General features: G+C 39.2%; 1 protein-coding gene across 1 annotated transcript in view; it reads left to right on the plus strand.

The window, feature by feature from the left end:
* The window catches only part of CSTF3 (cleavage stimulation factor subunit 3), a 77,682-nt gene extending 63,560 nt beyond the window's left edge, over positions 1-14,122 (plus strand). The window contains exons 14-21 of the mRNA XM_037999536.2: positions 1,630-1,773; positions 2,185-2,287; positions 5,916-5,985; positions 7,964-8,159; positions 11,566-11,719; positions 12,725-12,819; positions 12,940-13,000; positions 13,419-14,122. Of these exons, the coding sequence (XP_037855464.1) occupies positions 1,630-1,773; positions 2,185-2,287; positions 5,916-5,985; positions 7,964-8,159; positions 11,566-11,719; positions 12,725-12,819; positions 12,940-13,000; positions 13,419-13,621 (1,026 nt within the window). The 3' untranslated portion in view covers positions 13,622-14,122. The remainder of the gene's footprint in view (positions 1-1,629; positions 1,774-2,184; positions 2,288-5,915; positions 5,986-7,963; positions 8,160-11,565; positions 11,720-12,724; positions 12,820-12,939; positions 13,001-13,418) is intronic.
* The last annotated feature ends 3,796 nt before the right edge of the window (positions 14,123-17,918 follow it).

A 17,918-nucleotide genomic window follows, 5' to 3' on the forward strand; every position in this document is an offset into this window, starting at 1 on the left:
CTGGGAAGAAATTAGACTGAAACTCACTTTATTCTAAATCCTGCTCTATCATAGTGGTTTTCAAAGCCCCAAGTGCAAAAGTGCAGTTGTGCTCTCCCATTGGGAGAGGAAGGGGACAGGCTTGTGGGTGTGTCTTCAGACCGTCTGCCTCAAGTCAATTATAGCTACACTACTTTTTCTTGTTAATGATTTATATTGGGATTCCACTGCTATAATTCCTACATTTATTCATCATCTTATAATTCATTCCACAAAGATATCTAACAAATATATTGCTGAAGTCTATGCATTGTGCTAGACTCCAGCAACATAATGACAAACTAGATAAAATTCCTTTTCTTGAGGAACTCATAGTTCATCCATCCATCCATTCATCCATTCATCCATCCATCAAAACTGGATAACATAGCTAGACATTATCAAAACTGAGCAAACTAGGACCCTACTAATTAGTCATTTGTTTACTAAACAAAACTGCATATTCATGATGTGCTGGACATTCTGTAGGTGCTGGGTATAAAATGGCTCATCGTTTATCCATGATGTTCTATAATATGTTGTTTGGAAAATAGAGTAGTGGGCTTTTAAAAAGAAACCAAGAAAATATGAAGTTAAACATGTATTGCAGGCTGGGTGCGGTAGCTCACACCTGTAATGCCAGCACTTTGGAAGGCTGAGGCAGGCAGATCATGAGGTCAGGAGATCGAGACCAGCCTGGCCAAAATGGTGAAACCCTGTCTCTACTAAAAATACAAAAATTAGCCGGGCCTGGTGGCGAGCGCCTGTAGTCCCAGCTACTTGGGAACCTGAGGCAGGAGAATGGCTTGAACCCGGGAGGCGTAGGTTGCAGTGAGCCAAGATCGTACCACTGCACTCCAGCCTGGGCAACAGAGCGAGACTCTTGTCTCAACAAAAAACATGTATTGTAAAACATGCTTGTATTAAACCAACTCTTGAGTTTTTTAGATACTGGCATTGATTAATGGAGTATGTTCTAGTAGTGTCACACTTTTCACTCTTAAACTTTACGTATTCTAGAATTAGATAATGGTGATGATTGCACAACCTTGTAAATATATTTAAAACCACTGAATTGTAAAGGGTGAATTTTGTGGTATATGAATTATATCTCAATAAAAAACTAATTTGCATGCATCTCTTAATACCAGAAAAAAATTAGCTTGTGGATTTAAATAGAATATTATCTAAATTCCTACTTTCTAATTTATTGGGTATTGAGGATTGCTTTCTTTTTTTTTTTTTTTTTTTTTTTTTTGAGACGGAGTCTTGCTCTGTGCCCCAGGCTGGAGTGCAGTGGCGCGATCTTGGCTCACTGCAAGCTCCGCCTCCCGGGTTTACGCCATTCTCCTGCCTCAGCCTCCTGAGTAGCTGGGACTACAGGCGCCCGCCACCTCGCCCGGCTAATTTTCTTGTATTTTTAGTAGAGACGGGGTTTCACCGTGTTAGCCAGGATGGTCTTGATCTCCTGACCTCGTGATCCGCCCGTCTCGGCCTCCCAAAGTGCTGGGATTACAGGCTTGAGCCACCGCGCCCGGCCTCGAGGATTGCTTTCTTATACAGGAAACATACTGCCTAACTTATAGAACACAAATACTTTATTTTGCATAGGTATATATCCAATATATGAAATTTGCACGGAGAGCAGAAGGCATCAAATCTGGAAGAATGATATTTAAAAAAGCAAGAGAAGATACCAGAACCCGCCACCATGTCTATGTTACTGCAGCACTCATGGAATATTACTGTAGTAAGGTAAATACTGAAATACCAGTGTAAAGGTAAAACAACTTCCTTCATCTGAGGTTCGTAAAAGGTGGTTTTAGCTTCTGTCATTAAGCTTTTATTGCTCCATTTTGTAAAGGCAGTCTAAGTGTATCTGTGTAAAATTATATGGAGCATCATCCAAATCCCCAACTACCTGCTAATTTATGCTTTATTAATCACTCTATTTCTAATTCATGCTTTACTAATCATTATATTAATGACTAGTGATTTCTAATCACTAAACTCCTTTGAATAGTTTCTAGCTCAGCAATTTTTACTTAACATGATTTTGTTTTAATTCTTATGTATTTTGTCATATTTAGGTGTAATTTTAATATTCTTTTAAGTATTTTATCTGACATTTCATGGAAATCTGTACTTTATTTTCTTTACTTGTAGGACAAATCTGTTGCCTTTAAGATTTTTGAGCTGGGGCTAAAAAAGTATGGAGACATTCCAGAGTATGTCCTGGCCTATATTGACTATCTTTCTCACCTCAATGGTAGGTTGATTCTAGAATCTATAATGGTTACTTAATATTAAACCATCTGAAATTATGTTGCTAGATTTCTTCCTTCTTGAATGTATTATAATTTTGACATAGCAGACAGGCACTTGTTAGGCACTCAGGAAATACTTGAGTATAACCATGAATATATTTACTGAGCAATGGGAGATGCTTTTTGACTCTGCAGAACTGTCTTTACAGTAAAGTAGCATCAGTAGTGGGATAAAGCTTCAAAGTCAGAGTCAGGAGACATAGAGTTGTTTATATTCATCTCTGATGACTCTGGGCAAATCATCTCCTGTTTCCTGGAAGGAAAACAAACAAACAAAAAACCCTCTAGCCAACAAAACTCAAACTCAAAAGATGCCCAAATAGTAAAGTAGAACACTTCGAGGGTACTAGGGAAAAGATTCAAAAAGAAACATTTTGGTTTTTAGTATTTATTTCCCTATTCTGTTGTATGAATAACACTGGCCATCCTTTACTGAGTTCCTACCATGTACCAGGCACTGTGCTAGGTAATTCATATATGTATATCATTTAGTCTAGTTAACTGCAGTCCACAATATGTAATTTCTTAACAAAAAAAGATGTAGTATAAAAGTTGGTTTTTTAGCTAGGTGTGTGGTGTCGTATGCCTGTAGTCTCAGATACTTGGAAGGATCACTTGAGCCCAGGAATTGGAGATCGCAGTGAGCTGTGATCATGCCACTGTACTCCATGTAGCCTGGATGACAGAGCAAGACCCCGTCTCTAAAACACATTTAAAATAAATGAATAGACCAGGCATGGTGGCTCACACCTGTAATCCCAGCACTTTGGGAAGCTGAGGCAGGCAGATCACCTGAGGCTAGGAGTTTGAGACCAACCTGGCCAACATGGCGAAATCCCGTCTCTACTAAAAATACAAAAAATTAGCTGGGCATGGTGGCAGGCGCCTGTAATCCTAGCTACTGGGGAGGTTGAGGCAGGAGAATCGCTTGAACCCTGGAGACAGAGGCTGCAGTGAGCCGAGATCGTGCCATTGTACTCCAGCCTGGGCAACAAGAGCAAAACTCTGCCTCAAAATAATAATAATAATAATAAATAACAAATTAATAAATAAAAATAAATACATCACTAAAAGTTGACTTAAAGAAATATGCAATTATGTGTCATGTAAATGATTATAGAATTAGATATCATAGGTATAAATCAGTAATTTTAATATTTCAGAAAAAGAGCATTCTATTTACCTAAATAATATAAAAGAATAAAACTGAAATATGATTTTGTATTTCAGCTTAATGATTCTACATTCTGGGAAAAAGACTTAACTCCAAAAAATGAGATAGTGGGGCATTTAATATTCCTCATCAATCTTAAATTGTTTTGCCTGATTTTTTTTAGAAGTTACTAGTATGTATATTTTTATTTTTTTAAAATGAGGATATCTGGTGTTAGCATTATTGTCTTCCAAAATCAGTATCTTAGATGATTCTTTCATTCATCTATCCATCCATGAAATATTTATTCGTTACCTTCTGGTTACTAGGGTCTGGGAATACAAAGATGAATAGGATTCACCAGAACATTTTTGTGGGGGAATCCAATGTGTAAATATCATTGCATCATCATTTGATGGTTCATTGTAGCATAGTTCTGAGGTTAGGTGTATAATCTTAAATTTCAGTTTTCTCACCTGTACAATGGTTATAATAAGAATACCTTTCATAGGATCGTTGAGAGGGTAAATGAGTTTTTGCATGTGTTTCACTTATATATAGAATGTTGTGGTTATTCTTTATGATGAGGGTGGTGATCATTAAAAATGTGCTAAATACTGTAATAGATTCCTGAATGAAGTACTGTGGAAGCACAGAGAAGACAGTATAATTTAAGTTATAGAGCTATGCCGCACAATTATGGTAGTCACTACACTATTAGATATTGAGAACTTGAAATGTGACTAGCCTAGGCTGGGTGCGGTGGCTCACGCCTGTAATCCCAGCACTTTGGGAGGCCGAGGCGGGCAGATCACAAGGTGAGGAGTTCCAGACCAGCCTGACCAATATGGTGAAACCCCGTCTGTACTGAAAAATATAAAAACTAGCTGGGCATGGTGGCGTGCACCTGTAGTCCCAGCTACTCAGGAGGCTAAGGCAGAAGAATCGCTTGAACCTGGAAGACAGATGTTGCAGTGAGCCAATATTGCGCCACTGCACTCCAGCCTGGGTGACAGAGCGAGACTCCATCTCAAAAAAGAAAAAAGAAATGTGGCTAGGCCAAAACGACTTGTGGTGTAAATGTGTAACTACATAGCAGAATTCAAAGACTTAGGACCAAAAAAAAAAAAAAAGTGAACTATCTTAACAATTTTTCATATTGATTACATGTGGAAATGATAAGATTTGGATATATTAGGTTGATTAAATATATTAATTTCACCTATTTTTACCCATTTTTATTAAATTCCACATGTGGCTTGCATTATATTGCTGATAGACAGCAGTGTTCTAGAGGGTGTCATAGTCAAGGGCACATGAGTTGGATTTTGAGACATGAGTGGTAGTTACCCAGCTAAAGAAAGATAAATGCATTATTCCGGGCAGAGAGCACAACATGTAGGCAGGCAGTGTGAAAGTTCTGTGGAATGGCAAAAGGTGTGTCTAGAGCAAAGCTTGGGATAAAACAGAAAAAGATAAAATGTAGATTTGTTTAACATTTTTTAAAGTATAATATGTTAAATTGAAGATAGAAGCCACAAAAATAGTGCCATTTTCTTTGGTTTAATATATTTAATTTCTTGGTTTTATTTTGCATATGGACATGTAATAAACTGAATAACTACCCTGAGGCAATAAAAAACAACTCCTCTGCTGGGTTAATTTTTCTTTTGAACAGCTTCATTGAAGTATAATTTGTATACTGTAAGTCCATCCATTAGGTGTACAATGCAGTGGTTGTTAGTAGTAGATTCAATGGTTGTTACTGTTAGATTCTTAAGTTTTAAAAGATAACTTAGAGTTTAGCAAGAAGGCAAGAAGTGTCATTTTCCCACTTCCAGCTACAGAGGACCTCCTAAGACTCTTAAAATTTAATACACCTCTGTCAACAATTCTTAATTCATTTACATTTCCATATTTACCTGCCAACCTAGATATTGTACCTCTGCAAGAGTTAAAGTAGCTAAATATAGCATAGTCCTGGTGCCTCAAAATAAGAAACTCAATTATTTCTAAGTTTGAGTTTGCCATCCTTCCACGTGCAGTAGTCTGACTAATGTCAGCAGATATGTACTTGTCATTATTTTTAAAAGGCAAATGGGATACCTGGTTCAGACAGCACTGTTATAAATGGTTTTGCATTAGAACTGCAGTGTAGTAGAGGAGGGCTGAACTAGAAGGGGAAAAAACATGGCTTCCAGTTACTGCTCTGCTACTCAATCACCAAGAGCCAGATCAAATCTCTTAATCTTCTGAAGCTCAAGTTTCCTCATCTATAAAAACCAAGTGTGATAATAGTTAACGTTTCTGCATAGGATTTTTGTAAGGATGAAGTGAGATAATGCATATGAAAATATTATTGCATCGTAAAAGTGAATTAAAAAAAAAAACATTTAAAATCTTTTTCAATATCCTAGAGGACAATAATACCCGAGTTTTGTTTGAACGAGTTTTAACATCTGGAAGCCTTCCTCCTGAGAAGTCTGGGTAAGCCATTGTGAAAAGTTGTTGGTCGGCTTCTAAAGACAGCTTTCTTACCTGAATTGTGTCTATGGGGTGAATGTTTGCTTGAGTATGAGTTTGAAGAGAAATTTCCTTTCCTTCTCAAGACTTATTTTACCTATCAGCTATACTTTTATACCTGTTTAAGATTATTTTTAAATTTCTGCACAGTGATTAGAATTGTTTTTAAGAGATGCCATAGCAATTTATTATCATCTTTCTTGTTTACTATGTATCTCTAACCAGAATTAGTGGCTCATGCCTGTAATCCCAGCATTTTGGGAGGCCAAGGTGGAAAGATGACTTGAGCCCAGGAGTTTGAGACCAGCCTGGGCAACATAGTGAGATGCCATCTATACAAAAAAACTTTAAAAATTAGCTGGGTGTGGTGGTGCATGCCTGTAGTCCCAGATACTGGGAGGCGGAGGTGGGAGCAGGAGGATTGCTTGAGCCCAGGAAGTTGAGGCTCCAGTGAGCTATGGTCATACCTCTGCACTCCAGCCTGGGTGACAGAGTGAGACTCTGTCTCAAGAAAAAAAAAAAAAACCCAGAGAGAGAGAGAGAGATGTGTATATATATGTATATTTATGTATGTGTGTGTATGTATATATACACATATATAATAGATATACAATATATGTATACACACACACACACACACACACACACACACATATATCTCCCCCTAGAAATTGATACTAACATGTTAGGCATTCTGAAATTTTCACCTCCCTTACTCAAAAGCGAAGACTCTTCTTGTATATTGAAAGTTTGTTTTACATATTATGTCTCTGACTTATGGTTTTGTCTCTGTTCGTTTTACCATACAGAGGAACAACACTGTGGATTGGTACAGTGGAAATATAGTAGGGCTTTGGAGTCTTGTTCAATATCCAGCTCAGCCAACTAGATGGCAAATTTCATAGCTATACCAATCCTCATTTTCTTATTAACAATAATGTCTACCAGTATAGGATTTTTTGTGATAGCCACACATCTGGTATATAAGAGGTACTTAATATATTACTGTAGTACAAAGATGCATAGTGACATTTAAGCAGTCTCAGAGCATTAATTTTAGCTGTTAGAACAATGATGAGGCACCAGTTCATCCCCAGTGATCCACATTAATGGGAAACAATAGAGTAATCACACTAGATTTTGGAGTATATTTTTATTCATATATTAGATGAAGAATGTATTCTACATTATAATTCCTGCCACTTAAACAAAATAATGAAGCCACATTATTCAGGAGAAATTAGAAAGCTGTCTAGGTTCCTTTTCCAACTCCTCCGCCTAGCGTTTACCCTCTCTAAGGTAAGTCTCTCATGTTGACCACAAAGAAGAAGCTATATACTAAATAAGTAAAAACTCAAAAATGGGCTTAAATACTGAAGTGATAGGTTTATAATTTACTTTGAAACACTTAAGCAGGCTGGGTGCGGTGGCTCACGCCTGTAATCCCAGCACTTTGGGAGGCCGAGGCGGGTGGATCACCTGAGGTAGGGTGTTTGAGACCAGCCTGGCCAACCTGGGGAAACCCCATCTCTACTAAAAATACGAATATCAGCCGGGCGTGGTCGCGGGCGCCTGTAATCCCAGCTACTTGGGAGGCTGAGTAACGAGAATTGCTTGAACCCGGGAGGCAGACGTTGTGAGCTGAGATCGTGCTGCTGTACTCCTACCTGGGGGACAAGAGCAAGACTCCATCTCAAAAAAAAAAAAAATATTTAAGCAAAAATAAGATGAAGCAAATATGGCAAAATATTAGCAATATAGGTAGTGGTATGTAGGTATTCATTATACTATTCTATTTTTCTATAGTTTAAAAATCTTTATAATAAAAAGTCACTTTTTATAACTTACGGGGAAAAGAGAGAGCTTAAGGCGTTTTTGTAAATGAACTCCCTGCCCGAAACCCAGAATAATTAAAGTATTAATTGTATTTCTTTTCTTGCAGAGAAATCTGGGCCCGATTTCTAGCATTTGAAAGTAATATTGGTGATCTAGCTAGTATACTCAAGGTGGAGAAAAGACGGTTTACAGCATTCAAAGAAGAGTATGAAGGGAAAGAAACGGCTTTACTAGTAGATAGATACAAGTTCATGGATTTATATCCTTGCTCTGCAAGTGAATTAAAAGCACTTGGTTATAAGGTATGTACTTAGGATCAAGATGTGGAATGTCCTCACTTTTCCAGTGTTTTAGAAGAGTTCATTGATAACCTGCACTCTAAATTCTGAAATGTGAATTAATCTAGTTTTGGAATAGATTTGCAGGAAACAAGAAAAAAGTTCAGAGATTTTCCTGGGGTTTAGGAAATGCTGAGTGTCAGAGTAGCTGCACAAAATGAGAATTGAAATGGGATTTAATAGTTTCATTCTGTCCCTGAAATTGTCAGTGCCTTATATCTTATATCTGGTGGGCAAGATGGAGGAGGTGTGGAGGGAAGAGAAACAAAAGAAAATCTGAATGTTACCTTAGGTATTACTTTTTTTTCTAATAGTTCTTATCAAATTGATACATATATTTTGACCAATCTTAAACCAAATATAGTTCCTGTTGCATATTTTGTAAGATATAATGAAGAAATATTACAGCTTATTAAATCCATAAAGTTCCTTGAGGGATTTGTATTCTTAAAACAGTGCTCCTTCAGTGACCTTTGGGGTAATTAACTCATCTATGAATGGAACTCTTCCATAGAGACTACTGAGTCATAAGAAAACAAATCTGGCACCTGAACCTGTTCGGGCCACAGGGAGAGATTAATATTTACAAAGCCCCAGAAACATCCCGTGCTAAGAAAACCGTTATATCATCTCTTAATCTTTCTGTGACATGTGAACAAAGACTAAGATGGAAATTCACAGAGAAGTCCTTGGTTGATCTTTTTAAGCCAACCACCATTAGGATGTTCCTGACCATCATTCTCCTTTTTCTCACGGCCCTCTTTTAGCCTGGGTCTTGCTCTGTCTCATCCAGATAAAATATTTTGAGGAAAAACTACTCATAATTGATATTCAGACATTTTTGTTAATGGAAGCCCTATTTCTGTGCCAGATGCAGATTCCTAGTATGAACCATAGGATTACTGCTCAGGGATAAGTTAGTTTCTTCTTCTAGTTTTAACTGCTTCTCAATGAAAAGTCAAAGATATTTTAAGACTACAGTAAGTCCTCATTTAACATTACTGATAGGTTCTTAGAACTTTGACTTTAAGCTAAATGATATGCAGTGGGTCCTCAAATAACGTTTTTGTGTTTAACATGGTTTTGTTATAACCTTGATAAGAAAAAAATTGGTTTTGCTATACATCGTTTCTCTCTCTCTCTTTTTATTTTTACTTTGAGATGGTCTCACTCTGTCGCCCAGGCTGGAGTGCAATGGTGAGATCATGGCTCACTGCAGCCTTGACTTCCCTGGGCTCAGGTGATCTCCTGTTTCAGCCTCCCAAGTAGTTGGGATTACAGGCAAATGCCACCACACCTGGCTAATTTTTGTATTTTTTTATGGAGATGGGGTTTCACCATGTTGCCCGGGCTGGCCTCTAACTCCTAGGCTCAAGGGATCCACTTGCCTTGGCCTCCCAAAGTGCTGGGATTATAGGCGGCAGCCATCAGGCCTAGCCCATCATTTCTCTAAAAGTTGCAGTTTCCTAGAACCTATTAACAATGTTAAGTGAGGGACTTACTGTACTTTGTGCCATTGCTAGAAAAGGCTATTTCAACTTTTCCAAGATGAAAATGAAAATTAAGGCAGTTAATTAAAATAAAGATCTGCCAGGCATGGTGGCTCATGCCTATAATCCTAACACTTTGGGAGGCTGAGACGGGCGGATCACTTGAGCCCAGGAGTTCAAGACCAGCCTAGGAAACATGATGAAATCCCATCTCTACCAAAAAAAGAGGGAAAAATACAACAATTAGCCAGGTGTGGTGGCACCTGCCAATGGTCCCAGCTATTCGGGAGGCCAAGGTGAGCCCAAGAGGGAAGCTGAGGCTACTTTAGTGAGCCGTGATCAAGCCACTGCACTCCTGACTGGGTGACAGAATCTTGTCTTTAAAAAAAAAAAAAAAAAAAAATTAAAAAATACAAATAAACAGAAAAGAAAGATCTTATAGTGGCCAGATGTGGTGACTCACACCTGTAATCCCAGCACTTTCGGAGGCCGAGGTGGCTGGATCATCGGAGGTCAGGAGTTTGAGACCAGCCTGGCCAACATGGTGAAACCCCGTCTCTACTAAAATACAAAAATTAGCTGGGCTTGGTGGCGGGCATCTGTAATCCTAGCTACTCAGGAGGCTGAGGCAGGAGAATTGCTTGAACCCGGGAGGTTGTAGTGAGCTGAGATAGTGCCACTGTACTCCAGCCTGGGTGACAGAGTGAGACTCTGTTTCAAAAAAAAAAAAGAAAATAGCAAGTATTCAGGAGTAGAACTACTTCCTGAATATGATGTTTTCCATCTTACATTTGTTTCTACTCTTGTTTTTTGGGGAAGGATTAATGTGCTTCTGTGTGTTATAGTGAGTGGTATGGTGTATATGTATCTGTGTGAGAAAGATTTTTTTAAAGTGATACCCAATGTGCCTACCATTTAGATTTGCTTATATAATTAATACCAGATGTCACCAACTGCATTTCAACAAATTTTGACAAAGTGGAATGCTTTTATATCCCTCGTTGGTGGCAAAAAGGGGTTGTTTCTAGACAGACAGAGTGACACTGGGTTGCCTGGAGCAGGGGAGCTCCTCTGAGATAGGGCCTCTGTTCATAGGTGACTGTATTGCTCCCTTTGGCATATCTTGTCTCAGCCCTGGCAGGGCAATGCTAGTGTACTGAAAGGAAGACTGTGGATGGATCTGAGGTCAGAGAGGCCTGCCCTCCCAATCCTCCTCTCTCTACTTACTAGCTGTGTGACCTGGGAAATATCAAAACCTTTGTGAGCTTCAGTCCCTTCTATAAAATGGAGATGTTACTATTTGCCTCATCAAAGAGAGAATAAATGGCTAAAATTGCCTGATGAATAGTGTCTGCTCAATAAATATTCCTTGTCCCCTGTAATAAATAGCACATTGGAAATAACTTTTCATTGCAATAGCAAAATCTTAACCCGTGTGATGCCTTCACAAAACAGGACGTCACTTAATCCAGCTTCGTTTAATGAAACTGATGTTCAATTCTAAGGGAAGGGAGGTGTCAGAAGATCTAAAATCTTGAATTTTCCTCCAAATTATCCTGACCTCTACTTAGTTCCCAGTCTTATGACTACCCAAAAAAACTTGTATCTGTCCTACAAATGTCCTACCTGGCAACACTGAGTTTAATGACTTTTAACTTGTGTTGGGGTAAAGTTATAATACACTGAGTCTTAGAACCAAATGGCTTTCCTTGTTGAGTAACAATCTTTACCATCATTAGAGTCCTTGCTTATCCGTCTCCATTTTCTTCCTGTGGTTTTAACCCAGATATTCACACTGTATCCTCAAGGTTATGAATTGCACGATTATTCTCTAGTAGTCCCTTTTTCAGGTTTAGGATTCTTCTGTTCTGCATTTTCAGGATGTCTCCCGTGCTAAGCTAGCAGCTATAATTCCAGACCCAGTTGTAGCTCCTTCTATAGTGCCTGTTCTGAAAGATGAAGTGGATAGAAAACCAGAATACCCTAAACCAGACACTCAGCAGATGATTCCATTTCAGCCACGACATTTAGCACGTAAGCCATGACTTTAGATCCAGTACTGAGACCTCGGTTTGTTTGTTGATTTAAATCCAAAGTGTGGGGGTAAAGTGACATGGCCTCTCAATTGTGGGTTAATTATTAGACTTGGGGTCACTATGACAAGTGATTTAGCTTTAATCTTTGAAACAGATTAACTAAGAATGTCCTAAAAACAAAACTTCAATGATCCAGATTCCAGGAACCCATTTTGGCAGTAATACTTGGTTTTCAGAAATGCTGCTATGCCCAGGTGCAGTGGTTTACGCCTGTAATCCCAGCACTTTGGGAGGCCAAGTCAGGTGGATCACCTGAGGTCAGGAGTTCAAGACCAGCCTGACCAACATGGTGAAACCCTGTCTTTACTAAAAATACAAAAATTTTCTGGGCATGGTGGCATACGCATGTAATCCCAGCTACTTGGGAGGCTGAGGCAGGAGAATCACTTGAACCCAGGAGGCGGAGGTTGCAGTGAGCCCAGATCTTGCTATTGCACTCCAGCCTGGGTAACAAGAGCGAAACTCTGTATCAAAAAAAAAAAAAAAAAAAAAAAAGGCTAAACAGCTTTTTACCTGAACAGCTGGAAACTTTCTTCACTGATACAATTTGGTTTCTTTACTTACTAATGGTTAGTAGCCTCTCTAGATTCTTTTTGAACAAAGCCCTTCTGATTAAATATGCTGTTGAATAATTGACTTGAAAAAGGATTGCTAAACAAATGACTTGTGTAACTCAGAAACAGTCTTTGACAAAAACTGACTTTAGTTCAGTCCCCAATTGTCTTATACAAAGTCACTTGTCTACTTCTCTGCCTCGCAGTGGCCATGGCATTGAGACTGCTCTGTCTCACCCACTTTGGTTTGGTAAAGCCCTAAAAGTATTTTCAGTGTCCAGAACAAAGCAGCATAGACATGGAAGATCTTTAGGTGCAAGTCACTTGATTTTAGCTCTGTGTAGAAATTCTTCCATCCCACTTGATTCATACTTTTCTTTTTCTCACAGCTCCAGGCTTACACCCTGTACCTGGTGGAGTGTTCCCAGTCCCTCCTGCAGCTGTTGTTTTAATGAAACTTCTCCCTCCTCCTATCTGTTTCCAGGTTTGTTCACTTATTTTCATGGTAGATACTGGCTCTGTGGGTTACAGTAATTGTGTATAAAGTTACTGCTATTTTAACTTGTCAGATTACTGGGATTAAAATTTATTCATGTCAAAATAGGGTCCTTTCGTACAAGTGGATGAACTGATGGAAATTTTCCGAAGATGCAAGATACCAAATAGTAAGTAACAGAAAATCCGTTTCAGAGTGTCATTCCACATTGTTGTCTCATAAGTAGTAGAGATTATTATTCTCTGCCACTGAAGTTTTTGAAACCAGCCAGCCAATTTGAAGTACAGTGAAACCCAGGAGTTACCCAAACCCTCTTTGGCAGAGAGAGGCTTATTCATACTGAATTCCACTAAGTAAAATGTCATAAAAGTTTATCTTTTCTATTCATGTGAACATATACTTTGGCTTATGAAAATTATTAGTTTTAACAGCAGCTTTTGTCTTTTTCTTTCATTATTTAGTATCAGTAGTACTATCCCATGTTTTGCTAAATTAGTAGGCTATGAAGTGAACTATAAAGTGTCCACAGTTGAACATACATACCCTTTCATAGTGGAATATGTTTTTACGTTTTGTTGTTTTAACAGCTGTTGAGGAAGCTGTGAGGATCATTACTGGTGGGGCCCCAGAGCTAGCTGTAGAAGGCAACGGCCCTGTGGAAAGTAATGCAGTACTCACCAAGGCCGTCAAAAGGCCCAACGAGGATTCAGATGAAGATGAAGAAAAGGGAGCCGTTGTCCCCCCTGTTCATGACATTTACAGAGCACGGCAGCAGAAGCGGATTCGGTAGGGCTTAAACGCCTCTGCAGAAAACTCCTGTCCAGGATTCCTTTTGCCTCAAGTCGTATGTTTAAAAGAGACAACGCTTTGTTACAAGGTTCTTGGAAACAAAGTTGTATTGTCATTGGTGCCTCTATCATATGGTTCTTGAGAAAAAACCAACCTGTGTGAATTTTAGAATATGGAACAGACCTATGCTCTAAGCAAAATTAGGTTTTCAAAAATGTGAGAACAATACAAAATGGCAGAACCACATTTTGTTCCCTCTTCAAGGGTGTCTTGTATGTGCCGCTTGAAGATTTGTGAGTTTTTCAACAGTTTTATTTTAAAAACTGGATGGCTTATGATTGTAAAGCATTTTATCACATTTTCTGAAAACAATTGTTCTTGGTTTGCTTATGTAGAGTCCTGCCTTATTGTTTGTTTTTATTTATGGCAGAATGTATGAAATCCGTTTTGTAGTTTGAAATTTTAAAAGTCCTTTGAAAAATAAAAGGATTCAGAAACATCATGCTTCCTCTGCTCCTTTCAGATTTTATTTACAATAACTACTTATTTTATGTTATTTATCCAATACCATTTAAAAATAAATGTCAGTACAAGGAAAAGTCATCTTGTATTTACTAAATGTATTAATCACATACTCTTTCCTGGTCTTTTTTGGTGCTAACTAAAAACATTTTTTTTTTGTTTTTTTTGAGACGGAGTCTTGCTCTGTTGCCCAGGCTGGAGTGCAGTGGCCGGTTCTCAGCTCACTGCAAGTTCCGCCTCCCAGGTTTACGCCATTCTCCTGCCTCAGCTTCCCGAGTAGCTGGGACTACAGACGCCCGCCACCTCGCCTGGCTAGTTTTTTTGTATTTTTTTAGTAGAGACAGGGTTTCACCTTGTTAGCCAGGATGGTCTCGATCTCCTGACCTCGTGATCCACCTCAGCCTCTACCATTTTAGAAATCCTCAAATATGAATGCATTTGCTCCCCAGTAAATCTGAGGCAGATTAAGATCCTGTTAATACTTTTGTCTCTCTTGAAAGCAACCTAAGTGTGGAAATTCCTTTAACCACCTGCTGTCTTGTTCTCACACAGTGTCCCTTATCTGAATATACTTGGGACCAGAAGTGTTCAGGATTTTGTATTTGTTTAGATTTCAGAATATTTGCATCATACTTACCAGTTCACCATCCCTAATCCAAAAGTCCAAATTCCAAAAAACTCCACTAAGCATTTTCTTTGTGCATCATGTTGACACCCAAAAGGTTTTGGATTTTGGAACACTTTGGATTTCAGATTAGGGATACTCAACTTGAATATTTTCACATGTGGCCAGTTCTCAAGAACCTTTTTTTTCCCATGAGCTAAACATAGATAACATTAAGGAAAATGACATCTATTTAACTAAATTCTAATTACAGTGAGCAAAAACTTGTCATGCAAATTAAGTCCAAAGAAATAGACTGTGCTCTTTGGTAACATTACCTCCTCTTCTCATTACGTGTTAAAAACTAAAAAGCAGGAAGGAAACAAAAAGGAGGGGAGGACAAGTATTATGGTTATAAAGAAATGATCTTACATATTAGAAACAATTTAGACAGTTTAGAATTTGAATTCAGATGTGATTAAATAATCTGACATTTAAAATCAGCTTCAAATGGCCCACAAAAGCCTTACTTGTAAAAAAAAAAGTTATCCTGAATCATTTTCTCATATAAATTTATAGGTAGCAAGGTTATATAAATTGGTCAAAAGTGTGTTTAGTTTCCAGTGTTTTCCCATTAAAGCTAAAATCGCCTCTCAAAACAAAGTCAGCTGCCTCTAATTCAGACTTTCTTACCCTTTCAAGTATGACTTTCAAGTTGTGAGTTTTTAAAAAATATCACAGTTACCATCAAAACTTAAGACACAAGTAGGCCAGGTGCGGTGGCTCACGCCTGTAAATCCCAGCACTTTGGAAGGCCAAGGCGGGCAGATTATTTGAGGCCAGGAGTTCAAGATCAGCCTGGCCAACATAGTGAAACCCTGTCTCTACTAAAAATACCAGAAAAAATTAGCTGGGCATGGTAGCACAAGCCTGTAAATCCAGCTACTTGGGAGGCGAAGGCGTAAGAATTGCTTGAACCTGTGAGGCAGAGGTTGCAGTGAGCCGAGAGAGCACCACTGCACTCCAGCCTGGGTGACAGAGTGGGACTCTCAGGAAAAAAAAAAAAAAAAAAAAAGACACAAGTAGTACCATATGGCAGACTTTAAAATACAGAGGTATAGGCTGGGCACGGTGGCTTGTGCCTGTAATCCCAGCACTTTGGGAGGCTGAAGATTACTTGAGGCCAGGAGTTCGAGGCCAGCTGGCCAACATAGTGAAACCCCGTCTCTACTAAAAATACCAAAAAAAAAAAAAAAGTTAGCTGGACATGGTAGCACAAGCCTGTAGCCCCAGCTACTCTGGAGGCTGTGGTGGGAGGATCACCTGAGCCCAGGAGGCCAACGCTGCAGTGAACCATGATCGCACTACTGTACTCCAGCCTGGGTGACAGAGTGAGACCCTGTTTCAAAAATAAAATATAGAGGTGTAGACTTGTTCCTGAAGTGCCACTTTTGGTGGTTAGTGTCATGGGTGAGCAGCGACTATCTGGGGCTGATGGTGTGGGGGTAAGAAGAAATTTACCAAGATGATTGTAGGTAGAGAAAGGTAGATTAGAGAAGGTATGAAGATGCACTGCAAGGCTGGAACAGGCAGAGATGGGGCTTGTCTGCAAAGAGACAAAGGCTTGCTGGGGATTTTATAGGATGGTGCTATGTGCTGAAGAGGGTTTTATGTACTACTGAGAATGCCAAGGTTGCAGTGAGCTAACTTGAAGGTGTCTGGTGATAAGTTGGGTGCAGTACGGCTGCATGTCCTGGACCATGAAGAAAGGCAGACTCATAATTTATCTGCTTCTCCCTGTTCCTAGCAGCCTGACTCCCTTTCCCTAATTAGGACTCCACAGTTAGTGTTTTGAAGAAGACAAACAGGTTGGGCGACGTGGCTCACGCCTATAATCACAGCTCTTTGGGAGGCTGAGGTAGGCAGATCACCTGAGGTCAGGCATTCGAGACCAGCCTGACCAACGTGGTGAAACCCCGACTCTACTAAAAATACAAAATTAGCTGGGCATGGTGGCACATGCCTACAATCCCAGCTACTTGGAAGACTGAGGCAGGAGAATTGCTTGAACCTGGGAAGCAGATGTTGTAGTGAGCCAAGATCACACCATTGCACTCTAGCCTGGGCATCAAGAGCGAAACTCAAACTCCGTCTCAAAAAAAAAAAGACAAAACAGTTTCAAATACTTGTAAGTAAGTGATCTGCAAAAGTGTTCCCATAAACAATAAAACAAAGCCACACAAACATGCGTGAGAAAACGTTTTTTAGCGCGTGCACGCGCACACACACACTCACACACTTGGTGAAAAGTGTCTTTAATCACCTATCAGTCCATTCCCACAATGCTATAAAGAAATACCTGTAACTGGGTAATTTTTAAAGAAAAGAGGCTTAACTGGCTCATGGTTCTGTAGGCTGTACAGATAGAATAGTGGCATTTGCTTCTGGGGAAGCCTCGGAAAATGTATAATCATGGCAGAAGATGAAGGAGAAGAGGGACGTTTTATATGGCCAGAGCAGGATGAAGAAAAGGAGGGAGGGAGGTGCCACACACTTTTAAACAACCAGATTTCACGAGAACTCACTATCAGAAGAACAGCACCGAGGGGATGGTGCTAACCCATTCATGGGAACTTCGCCCCCCTCCCCCGACGAATCACCTCCCACCAAGCCCCACCACCAACACTGGGGATTACAATTTGACATGAGATTTGGTGGGGACACAGATTCAAACCATACCAATTATTGTTAAGGCTACTATGTATATTATAACTGTTCCTATTGCATTTATTTATAAGATTTTTTACCCTAGAAATGATCAGCTCTTTGAGCATAAAAAGGATTCTCATTAGAAGAAAACATTTTTGAATGCTCTAACTGCTACAGATATGTATGAATTTTTAGTTTTTAAGGTGATTCTGCCTGATATTTGATCATTCCTTTTGTTAAACAGTTCAACAAGCAGCATGTTAGACATCTGAACTTACCTTTGGAAATCTAATGTGCAGACTCATGGGATAGTCAGTCCTACAGTTCCAAGGACTCATATCAGTATTGCTGGACCCAAAGAATTTGCCAAAAGATATCCATCTTTTTCCTGTTTATAAAAGCAATGACAGCATCTCCTCAAGATTCTAGAACTAGACAAAAGTTTCAAGGACTGTATGTATGT

This window comes from Chlorocebus sabaeus, chromosome 1 (assembly GCF_047675955.1).
Source record: "Chlorocebus sabaeus isolate Y175 chromosome 1, mChlSab1.0.hap1, whole genome shotgun sequence".
Lineage (NCBI taxonomy): Eukaryota > Metazoa > Chordata > Mammalia > Primates > Cercopithecidae > Chlorocebus > Chlorocebus sabaeus.